The sequence below is a fragment of the Tachysurus fulvidraco genome, chromosome 6 (assembly GCF_022655615.1).
Source record: "Tachysurus fulvidraco isolate hzauxx_2018 chromosome 6, HZAU_PFXX_2.0, whole genome shotgun sequence".
Lineage (NCBI taxonomy): Eukaryota > Metazoa > Chordata > Actinopteri > Siluriformes > Bagridae > Tachysurus > Tachysurus fulvidraco.
Window position 1 is genome coordinate 16,803,892 of NC_062523.1, and position 12,181 is coordinate 16,816,072.

The following is a 12,181-nucleotide window of genomic DNA, read 5'->3' on the forward strand; positions in this document are numbered from 1 at the left end:
TAGGTGTACCGTCATTGTAATACAGCCCACAGATCATTATTTTTCTGGAGTCTTTTAATTCTGGAGTATTTTAATTCAAATTGTAATTCATTAATCAATTAATTACCCCAAACTTCATGTATTTGTAGTTCCATTTAATGCAGCAGAATGTCTGTGACAAGTTTATCACTCACCTTAATCACCATAAATACCCAGTAAACATGGGATATGAGGAATTTTGCCCCCTTCGCTATGGGATTACTCAGATGTCTTTCAAATTCTACTGATGTAGAAAGTCCCGGACAAGGATCCTTATTAAGGATTGGATATCCTTGATAAGACGTTATAAGATCTGAATCATTTCATAAATTGTGGGATAGTCCCTTGATATGTCTTAGCATCAATTTCAGGCTCATTGTGCATTCTTAAATTCTATTGTTATTACAGGATGATACTGTAACTCTTGTACTCCCAACGTTAATTTTGTATTACTGTAATCTTATTCACTTACTATTTCTAAAGCTAAAGTTATGAAAATGCAATAACACAAATAATGTAATTCCTTACCATCCCTTTTTAAGACACAAAAGAAATGGAGCTTATGTTACTGAGAAACCAGAAAGCCTAACTTCCTGAAGGCTTAGTCCCAATTTTACTTCTTGGCAATTTCAAAACAATTACACTGGGTGTGTGTTCCTTGCAAAAATGCTAACTAAACCTCCCCTTACAGAAAGCTTGCAGACATTTTTAAAATGTGTTAACATGGAATGTCCACCATACAAGGCCCAGTCTGTTGCTACATAAACAATAACATTAAAATGAGCACATTAATAAAAATCTGTGATTTGCCTCGCATACTTGTCTGAGCTGTGTGTTTATAGAAAATGAACCCTTCCTGACCAATCTGAATCGAGACAATGTGGTATTTACAACAGAACACGAGTTCATTGTCACCCAAGTCAAAGTGTAAAAAAAATCATTGACTATAATCACAAGTAACACAGTCATAACTGCAAAACTGTCATAACATTTACATGAGGAAGGAGAACTCAAGGCCACCTTCATCATGGCAGAGGAACTTCTTCATAAGTAATTTGGATATATGGAGGCTTCATGGGCAAGTGCCAATACTCAAAGTTATAGAACAAATAGAAAGTCTTGTCCAGCACTACTTTTTTATAGGCTTCCATCAGGCTGAGAATAAACTGAAGCATTGACTGGTGAGGCTGAAAAGAATGGTAAAACTTTCTGATAGCTGTGGCCAGATCTTTCATTGAGGGTTGATCAAAGATGCTGCTATCATCTCCAAGGTAGATAGGTTCACCACTATACAGGTAGATTTTTGTGTAGTTTGTCTGAGTTTTGCTTGAGAGCTTGGCTCCAAGCTCTGCCAATTTCCTATAGGTGCGGTGTACAAACTGTGAACAGTCATATGAGTCGAACCATGTGGTTGCGTTGGGTCCCGGGTCTGACCGCACAGTCCACGTCTCATAGTAAATACCTGTGTCATTGTCCTGTTGAACCCATTTTGCCAGATCATTAAACTGCTCACCTATGACAGAAAACAGTGACACAGAATTATTAGAAAATAGTACTAAAACCATTTTCACACAAACTGTGTACAACTTCTTACCAGAAATCTCTCCCACTTTCTCCAGAGTTCCATTCTGTTTCCAGTGCACATCATCAATTCCCTCAAAGAAGCATGCAGCCCCTTGGTTACACCAAAAAGGGGCCATTGTGTTCTCTCTTACATGGGGAAAAGTGCAGTTTCCAAGCTGGAAAAGCTCGTACCATTCCATGGTATAGTTTCTTCCTGTTTCTGAGTTGGCAAATCCAATGGCATCATGCATTATATGCTGAAAACAGAAGATACACTGTTAAAATACACTATTATGGTCATTTTTTTTTTTACCATAAATCATATTACACTTTAACTATTAATAAACTTACAAATTTCCCCAAAAGATCTCCATATTTGAATTCCCACACAGGAGTCTGAAGTCTAAACACGGAAATGACGTCACTGTTTCTCATAGAAGGGATGCGACCGTCTGAGTCTCCAGTAGGGCAAAAGGGGTAAAGTGCTTGGCAGTAAGGGTCAGTGGGCGGACGATGGTCGAATCTCCTAGTCATTTACACACGCACACAAATTCAAACATTAATATCCAATGTATAATAATATTCAGGAAGTTTTTTTCTGTTTGCTTGTTTTTCTGAACACTCCACTCTATAACATAGAATATATATAAAATATATTTTGCTGTGTATTGACAGATCCTTGGAAACACGTCTAAAAAAAAACGTTATGTGTTTAGCAAAACAGTGGGACGGCGGTAGCCATGGAAACAACAGACAGTATAAGAATCAGAACCAGTGTTACTTACCTGTAAGGAACAGGCCAAACGCTCTTTCCACTAACATTGTCAGAACTGCTCAAAATGAAGAAACAGATCAGAGGGAGGAAATAAAAACATCTGATAGTCATGTTTCACGATTCATATTAGACTTCTCAGTGCAGAAACTTTGTTCACACTTCCTTATTTCCTCACATGATTGTGGTCACGTGGTTCTCTAAATCTGATGACAAGCCCCGTGACGAAGGCAGATGTAAAAGTCCTTTGTATGTTTAAACTTACCGAAACTATACTATTCTGCAATTAACTACTTGTCTAGAGTGCTAAAATAATGCACTCCTGAAATACTTTGCACCTTTATGATAATAATGATGATGATGATGAATGATGATGACGATATTAATAATAATAATAATAATAATAATGATGATGATGATGATGATGATGATGATGACGATAATAATAATAATAATAATAATAATAATAATAATAATAATAAGAAGAAGAAGAAGAAGAAGAAGAAGAAGCTTTAAATAAAACTAAAATAAAAAAAACACACAAAACTGACACTAATGCACCACCAACTGCAGATTATAAATATGAAATAATTAACAGGACGGTCTCCATGCCATTGCGCATGTCTATTACATTCGAAAGCTCCTCGCACGTTGCCATGGCAACGGCAGACGCAACGAATACTAGCTCTTTGCGGTTAGCTTGTTAGCTGATATCAGTCTGTTAACTAAAAAACAGCAACAGAGAAATATGTCGGAGGTTGGATCTGAGGAATTTGAAGACGAGCAAATCTTTCATGGAGTAAGTAGGTCAAGTTCCGTGGGGCATTTTCCCTGTTATTATGGAAAAAGTGCTCTATTAAATCTAATCATACATTGCGAGCGTGTTTTTTTTTTTTTAACCAAACTACTCCTTAACGTGATGATACTGATGTGTTGATGATCTTCACAAAATAAAAGCTTTTAATTGCAGTTATTTGAATTCGAATCAAATAACTGCAATTAAAAGCTTTTATTTTGTGAAGACCATCACTAAAAGATCCAGTTTTTTATTTTGTCCATTGACTCATATTATTCACTTACAATAATACAGAAATTAAGGCAAACACTCCACAAAGTTTGCATAACTCTGTGTGTGTGTGTGTGTGTGTGTGTGTGTGTGTGTGTGTGTGTGTGTGTGTGTGTGTGTGTGTGTGTGTGTGTGTGTGTTTGAAGGAGTATGAAGGTGAGCGGAATGAGGCAGGAGAGAGGCATGGTGCTGGGAGAGCAGTGCTGCCCAATGGAGACATCTACCAGGGGATGTATGAACACGGCACCAGATCTGGACAGGTGTTTCATACAGACTAAATGCACTGTGTATTAATACAGCTATTTGATCTTTTTTAAAACGAACATATACATATTGCATATTAATGTTCATTGAATTCTTTGAATATTTTATTTCAAATATTTTATAGAGTATGTAAAAATTCTTTCTTTATGTTCATTTATGTTATTTCGTTTGTCCGGATCTAAAGTCTGTGCAAAAAATGTAAGCATGCACGTTTGTTTTGTCAGGGAACCTACAGATTTAAGAATGGCTCTCGATACATAGGGGAGTATTACAGGAACATGAAACATGGACAAGGGGTTTTCTATTACCCCGATGGTTCCAAGTATGATGGTGAGACTTTGCTATACTATTATTTTTTTAAAACCTGTGTGGAGTTTAAAGGTGAATGTATGGAGAACAATAAGTGTCTGTTTGTCTTGCTTTGGGTTAGGCTCATGGGTCGAAGACAAGCGTCAGGGTCATGGGGTTTACACATACCGTAATGGAGATGTCTATGATGGGGAGTGGCTTCAGCATCAAAGGTCTATCATTTACACTTGATTTCAAACATATTATTATTATCTTAGACATATCAAAACTTGCTTGGTGAAGTTTGGCCTAAGAGTTTCTTATAAATTGCATAATCAATATATTTATTTGCTACCTTTAGTATATTTCCGTCTCTACTTGTTTTACAGACATGGGCAAGGTGTGTACACATACCATGATACAGGTTCTAAATATGTTGGCACATGGGTTATGGGTAAGATGGAGTCAGTGGGAGAGTTCATCCATCTAAACCACAGATACCAAGGCAACTTTCAAAACAATCATGTAAGTTCTGGCTCTTTAGCAAATTCTTTAGTTAAAAAGAACACACTTGTTTTCCGTTTTCTCTTATTTATTAAGGCTTTTTGCAGCCCTCAGGTCCAGGGAAGTATGTATTTGACTTTGGATGTGAGCAGCATGGGGAGTATTTGCGGATAGATCAGGTAATTCCTGTGTGTGTTCTTGGTGTGTTAAAGTGAAAGAAGGTATAGTGGTGTGTATGCAATATGTGAAAGGATTCTGTTATTATGTTATTGATAAAAGTCATATCCCCCTGCTGAAACTCCAGCCAATACTAAATGAGGGGACTATTAAGGATAAGAAGACTATGGAGTTGCATTCCTCCTACCCTCCTAAGGGGGAGCGCTTTATTCCCATTGCAGTCTTTGGAGAAAAGGTTCTGTAGCAATGATTTAAACACAGTCTGTTGCTGTGCCTTTCGTTAGTATAGTTGCACTGTTACCCTCGTGCATGTTGAGAAGGGCTTGTGAAAGTGAAAGAACTAACCTCTAGTTGCTCGAAGGTTTGAGTTAAGTGAATCTGTTTAGATGTAGTCATTCACTGGAAATTCATAAGTTTTAACATTATGCGTGTGTGTATAATGTCAAAGCATAAGCATCTATGTATTTCAAAGAAAGTTTTGGGATTGTATTAAGTTCAGAGTGTAAGTCTAAACCTTTGGCCCGCAGGATAAAGGAAATGCAGAAGAGGAGGAACTTGTCACTACCACTACCCTGAAATGGAAGCCCAAAGCTTTGACAGGCTTATCATCTTGTGTCTCTGATACACCATGTCTAAAAGATAGCATCTCTTCAGGTATACCTGTAACATGTCTAAATACCTTTCCTGAATGGACCAGCCAGTACAATTTTTATAATTTTACTATAATCTTATAAATCAGCTTTTTTTTGCTACTATTTTATTATTATTGCTGTTTTTCTACTTTTTATTTTTAACACAGAATTTTGTAAATAACATCATATCAGTGAGTTTATGAAGAAAACAAATCCTGTTTAATTCCAGGCTTCTGTGTCTTTTAGAATAGGACCAGTCTGAGGAGAAAAAGACTTGCCCCAGGAAGAGCAGAACATGAGGCAGAGCCCAAGTTAGAAGTATTGTCTGAGCTATGGTCTTATACATATGAATACAATAAAAAAAAATTGATCAGATTTGAGAATTCAAACATATTGGAGTGTAGTGGTGATCGAATACATTACAAATTATACATTATACATTAACTGATTATTACTATTAGTTGTTTCTTTATTCAAAAATATCTACATGGGTTTCCATTGGTTCACTGGTTTCCTCCCACTTCCAAAAGACATGACAATAGGGAGAAAGGCTGCCCAAGGTGTAAAACCGTGTGCTGCCCTACAATAGACTGTTGTGTCTTTCAGGATGTTTTCCCATCTTCCTGTGATTTGTCCTCGTTCACTGTGATCCTGAACATGAAGTGCATACTGAAGATGAATGACTGAATATTGTCAATTGTAGATCACATATAGGGTTACAAAATAAACAAATGAAATGAACTCATGTACTTAAAATCATTATTCTATTCTATCTTTTTTTAACCAGCAGCAGTGAGTTAACAAGGTATTTTTAGAGTATGGTCAGCAGGGGGCAGTGTGTAATACCTACAGTACTTTCGTCACGCAAAGAGTTTTGTTTACTCAGTTCATATACAAATATATCCAGCCCAAGATTAACTGCATATATACTTAACAGATATACATCACTAATTAATATAGAGGTGTTGTGCTGTAGAAAGAAGATATGAAGGTTCCTCTATTAACTCAGCAGAGTGAAAATAAAACCAGCTGATTCAAAATTATTTTGTTTTAAGAATAATATTCATTCTGTGGGGTTCCAGGGTCCAAGCCTGTAGATAAGTTTTTGTCCTGACTGTATTCCTTCCATATCAATATTTAGAAACAATTACAATCATACGTAAATGTTATAGCTATTTGGACAGTATGATAATTTTGAAACAAATTAGGTATTTGGATTTGAATATGAAATTAGTAAGGTCTTTATTAAAATGCAACCCAGTAATACATATTCCTGATCAAATTGCTGTTTGCATTCCTTGGAAACAGGTAAAGAGGACTACAGGTTTGGATTACAACTGAGTCACTGTGGTTGGTGCTATAATGGTGTTTTGTATTCAGTTACACCTTTATTTACCTTCGCTTCATGCTTAATCTTTAGCAAGCTACAGAACAGTCTTCAAGACAAACTGCACTGACATCTGATTTTTATCTTATTATATTCTGTTACACATGTTTTTGGGGCAAGATAAGAAATTTGATGGAAACAATACACAATATCTTGTTTGGACTGAATCACCTCTGTCTTTTTTTGTTCCTGTTTGCTTCCTTATACTGCGTCTTTGTTCTAAACGCTTCGTTCTTTTAACCCAAACCATTCTGACTCATGCCTTTCTGTGTGTGTAGGAGTGAGACTTTCATATATCACTTTATAGCTGTAAATACATGGGATATTTTGTTAATGTCACATATGATTTACACTCGCACCATTAGGTTTATTACTAATTCTGAAACACTAGCTTAAAGATATTTTTGGGGCACTAAGGCAGGCGTTTAGATAGACCTAATTCACGATTAGATAGATCTCATTGGGATAAATACAAACACATTTAAATATATCTAATAATAATCTTGATTTTTTTTTTGTATTATATTAATCATTAGATTAACTTTTTGTTTTATGTTTCTTTTCTGTAAAGCTGCTTTGAGACAATGCCCATTGTTAAAAGCGCTATACATTTGAATTTTGAATTTGAATCTAATTCTTGCCATTTATCCAGGAATAAAGAAAAAGCTTTTTTTTTCTTTCTAATGTACTGTATCATGCATGGATCATCATTTTATTTGTGTTTATTAGGGCTGCTGAATTGTTAGAAAGCTAGTTTTACTTGTGTGAATCCCACAGCCTACTACAACATAGCAACATGTTTCTGAAAGCACATTTTACTCCTGAACAAATCAGACAAAGAGTTCTCAAGGTCTTTCACTCCTTAAACCCCAAGGCTCTGACGGTAGTACAAGACTTTTCTTACACTCGCATTTACAGTTTGCTAGTTTCTTTGTTGTTACTGAAGAAATCCTAATAGTTAATGAAAGAAATCTTTAAAAACAATAAACTAAAATTGATCTACTTACCAAATGAATAACAAAAATGACAGTAGTATTTTCAACATATTGTAGTGTTTTTTCTTTTCTTATTGTAATTTATGTAAAGGTTCACATCATAGATAAAGTTATGATTAGACAAACTCTCAGTCAACCTATCTGACTGGGTTATTTTGGGTTATGTTGGGTTATTATTTACTTACAGTACAGTAATACAGAATAATACAGCAACACGGAAATCAGTGGAAGCTACTTCCCAAAGTGTGAGTGTGTGTTTAGTGGCTGTTACAGAATAATCCAACAGCTATCTCCAACGGCCTCTAGGAATTCTGATGACGCTGTCAGAAGTAATCAGATCAGTTCAATGAGCTTTTTGTTGTTTTAAATGAAATTACGCACAAGAATTGGGTTCAGGACACTGCATGTGGTCTTTCGGTGCAGTGTTATTCACGTCACTCCTACTTTTTCAGACAAGGTAAAATCTTCACTCTCTATTGGTCAAACAAAGTTCTAACTGTAACAGTAGGTGTGGTAGCAAACTAGCTTTGCCAGAATTCCCAGGAGTCTGCACTGTGGATCTGAGACTAACAGAAGCTGAGGGAGTTTTATTCCTGTTCGTTGCTTTATATTCAGCCTGAATTCCTCTGAAGAATCAAGAGTGTTAGGATATTCTGTTCCCTCTATGGACTCATGATGCAGCGTCATTTAATCCTCCTGGCACAGCAAAAGAGGTAAGCTGTGAGAGGAACAAATCCTATAAAATATTATATACTAAATACGTTTACAAATACAGTTAATACTGATTGAACCCAAATAGTTTAAAGATAGGGAATATTTCTGTCAAAAGAGATACATAGCAGAAACAAAGATTTTGCATCCTAAATATAATCATATACATATGACACAATTAAATTATATTAATTAAACTATATTTTGACATTTTTTTTATCTAGGCATTCAGGATATAATTAAATACAAAACACCATGTCCAAAAGCATCATATCTTTTTCTACTTCGGGAGACTATTGTGTATGTTGGTGTATTGTAATAGCTACACATATTATATGAGAATTTCTTGATTCATTCTATTAAAATAATCAATAAGAAAATATACTAAACAGATAAGGAACTCATTTGTCCACAAAAATATTCAAAAGAATATACATGCACTTTAATTTATGTTTAAGGCTTGAATTTAACCTTATTATTCCATAAATAAAATTTAGGATTTAAATATACTGTATTTCATGTGTATGTCATGTGTGTTCTGAAATACAAACATTTTAACATTTCGACAGACCAGTGTGAAGATGATATACTCTGGGACAGACTATAATTATTTTATTACTGTACATTAGTTTGTTATTTTGAGAAAGTATTTTGAGATTTCTTTCAGCTAATACTTTTGATATTTGTTTACTATATATCCTAAAAGTCTTTACTTTCGACTGTATTTTATGATTACATATTATATTTATTAAGACACGTTTATTTGTGCTAAACTAAAACAGCTAGCTATTAGCATTGGTTTCAGCAGAGTTATTGTTGTAACTAACATTCAAAAGATTAGGAATAAACATTCAGTTATTTAGCCATAGCCTTTCATACACTTTTTTTCACTTATGAATAAAGTTTTCTAATTTAACTTGAGTGAAATTTAAGCTGTGTATATTTCTGTAGACAAGAAGCCTAAGTGCATATTTAATTGAGTAAAGAATTGTAGTACTTTCACTACCTCTGACAAAAGAATGCTTTGTAGACAGAGTGATAGTGAATTTAATCAAAACAATATAGAACTGAACATTAATTTTTAGAATGTTTTTAATAGGCTTATGTGGTTTAAGAGTTCATTAGGAGGTCTCTTAAACAGGAAGATCGTGAGGTGAGAACAAAACAAAGCCCACATTTATGTTTCTAAGCATTCCTTCTAAAGCAGTTGGAGGAGCTACACACATACAGGAAAAAATTCATCAGTCTTCACTGTTTAAGATCCCTCTAGTAAGTCAATATTCACTAATAATCCATTCAGTTGTGTAATAAAAATCTATTGATTTCCACCACTAATGCTTAGGTAAGTGTAAGAAAAAAAAATCCCAGTGAAGTTTCTTTTTAGGTAAAAAAAAATTCTTTTAATATAAATAATAAGAAATGTCCCCTAAACTAAATGTGTAAATATGGTGCATACACACTATAGTCACCAGAAACAACAGCTTTGAGTAAAAGTTCTTTGATTGCATAACGAGTTAAGCAACAAAACAAAAACAAAAATAAACAACCTTTTTTTTATTATGGGATGACAGCTTGTACAGTGAAAAACCTGAGTGTATGTAATGTGTGTGTGTGTGTGTGTGTGTGTGTGTGTGTGTGTGTGTGTGTGTGTGTGTGTGTGTGTGTGTGTGTGTGTGTGTGTTTTGACCTAGCATATTTTTTCACATTTCTAGAAGACCTGTAATAAGTTGTAATGTATGTGTTCTAATCATTCCATCACAGGAAAAAAAAGATTTGTAAAAGTCTTTGAAAGTGAAAGACTTGATATAAATTTTCTTTACAAATATCGGTAGACTTTTGCATATATATATATGCATGCAATAATATAAATACATAAATACAATAATATAAACATATAAATATATAAAAATTTGTTTATATTGTTTAGACTTTGCTTTATTTATATATTGCATATTATGTATATCATCAGGAACATATCTTTGACAGAGATCTTCTTTGATCTATTATAGAACACCGACACCATCATCACCTGTTATGTCCAAAGTCTTCTTCTCTGAGCTTTAGTCATGAAGGATCGTTTAGAAGAGCTGCGTCTGCAGATCAAAGCAAATCAGGGAAATCATGAAGATCACTCTTTCACCCAAAATGAAGAGGATGAGCCAGTGTCCTTCATTGGTCACTGGCCACAAGCTGTGATTTTTGAGACCGAGCCTGTGCTAGAGAACTACCTGGATGAGGCCAAACGTGTTCGTGACAGCCTTGAAGACCTGGAGGCTGAGGTTAAGAAGTTCAGTCAACACCAAAGAAACTTTGTGGCCACCATGCGGCGTCTCAGCGTCATGAAAAAAGAGAGCAGCCTCACTCGGGACATCAAGCTGCAGGCTGAGAACATACGTAAGAAGCTTGATGCCCTATCAAAGCAGGCAAAGCTCACTGAGACTGAACTGGGGGCATCAGCTGCCACAGCCAGGATCCAGCGTGCTCAGCATGATGCACTCTTTCGGCGGTTCCAGGAGGTCATGCGTCATTACAATGACTCGCTCCTAAGCAAACAAGCCAAATGCAAGCAGTTCATCATCAGGCAGCTGGAAATCTCTGGCCGAGAGGTATCAGAGGAAGAAGTAGAAAATATGGTCGAGCAGGGTAAGTGGGATGTTTTCAATGAGAACATCTTAGTGGATGTCAAGATCACTCGCACACAGTTATCTGAGATAGAACAGCGCCACAAAGAACTGATCACCCTTGAGAGCAACATGAAGGATCTGAGAGAGCTCTTTCTAGATGTCTTCATGCTTGTGGAAGAGCAAGGAGATCAAATTAACAATATCCAGGCCAATGTAGAGAAGACTCAGGACTATGTGATGGCTTGTAAAGAGAAATTTAAAACGGCCGTCAGATATAGGAAGAAGAACCCTTTAAGAAGACTGTGTTGCTGCTGTTGCCCATGGGTGTGATGAAAAACCTGTGGAATTTTTAAATGCATAGACAATGTATGTGTTAAAGGCAAAACCTCATTAGCAAATTGAAAGACATTCTGTAAAATTAAGACACTGGAGTCATGAAGCCTAAGTATGGAACTGATATGGAGCTATTAATAACACAATAGTTTATGTTTTATACACACACACAAACACACACACACACACACACACACACACACACACACACACACACACACACACACACACACACACACACACACACACACACACACACACATTTTACTTATATGTAAAAACTATTGTATTTATTTATGTATATTATTTCTAACCTACATCTATTTAATTATGGCCAACCCATTTTTATTTTGAGCTTTAATTTAAATGTGTGCGTTTGTGTGTATATATGTGTGTGTGTATGTGTGTATGTGTGTGTGTGTGTGTGTGTGTGTGTGTGTGTGTGTGTGTGTGTGTGTGTGTGTGTGTGTGTGTGTGTGTGTGTGTGTGTGTGCCCACTTTTTAAAGCTGTTTCAGAACAAAAGAAATATAACACAGAACATGAATGTATTATAAATAAATTGTTTCAGGCACAGTGTTACACTCCAGGTTGGATGCTAGAATGTTTTCCACAATGCCAGAGTGTTAAACCTGATTGTTCTGCACGATAACACCATTCATTCTGTAAATACAAATCTATATTTATCAACAGTAAAATCTCCATTATTCATTTGGATGAATGGAGTGAAAGTATTATGTCAGATGACAGATGGTGTATTGAGGAAGAAAATACTGAGAAATACTGATCTGGGTGTGTCCCATGAACTACCTAACACTTATCCAGAATGATACTGCCCTGAAAAAGAAA

General features: G+C 35.5%; 3 protein-coding genes across 3 annotated transcripts; 2 read left to right on the plus strand and 1 right to left on the minus strand.

The window, feature by feature from the left end:
* Positions 1-119: 119 nt before the first annotated feature.
* Positions 120-2,550, minus strand: cln5 (CLN5 intracellular trafficking protein). Its single transcript, XM_027164439.2, has 4 exons — positions 2,367-2,550; positions 1,933-2,107; positions 1,613-1,838; positions 120-1,531 (listed from the first exon to the last, which is right to left on the minus strand). The coding sequence occupies exons 1-4, from the start codon at positions 2,465-2,467 to the stop codon at positions 1,044-1,046; spliced, it is 990 nt and encodes a 329-aa protein (XP_027020240.1). The 5' UTR covers positions 2,468-2,550; the 3' UTR covers positions 120-1,043.
* A 444-nt stretch (positions 2,551-2,994) lies between these two features.
* On the plus strand, positions 2,995-6,025 carry rsph1 (radial spoke head component 1). The gene is made up of 8 exons (XM_027164440.2): positions 2,995-3,152; positions 3,566-3,679; positions 3,908-4,013; positions 4,114-4,204; positions 4,361-4,496; positions 4,583-4,654; positions 5,180-5,306; positions 5,531-6,025. The coding sequence occupies exons 1-8, from the start codon at positions 3,102-3,104 to the stop codon at positions 5,533-5,535; spliced, it is 702 nt and encodes a 233-aa protein (XP_027020241.1). The 5' UTR covers positions 2,995-3,101; the 3' UTR covers positions 5,536-6,025.
* A 1,531-nt stretch (positions 6,026-7,556) lies between these two features.
* Positions 7,557-11,596, plus strand: stx19 (syntaxin 19). Its single transcript, XM_027164715.2, has 2 exons — positions 7,557-8,379; positions 10,387-11,596. The coding sequence occupies exon 2, from the start codon at positions 10,444-10,446 to the stop codon at positions 11,329-11,331; it is 888 nt and encodes a 295-aa protein (XP_027020516.1). The 5' UTR covers positions 7,557-8,379; positions 10,387-10,443; the 3' UTR covers positions 11,332-11,596.
* Positions 11,597-12,181: the final 585 nt, after the last annotated feature.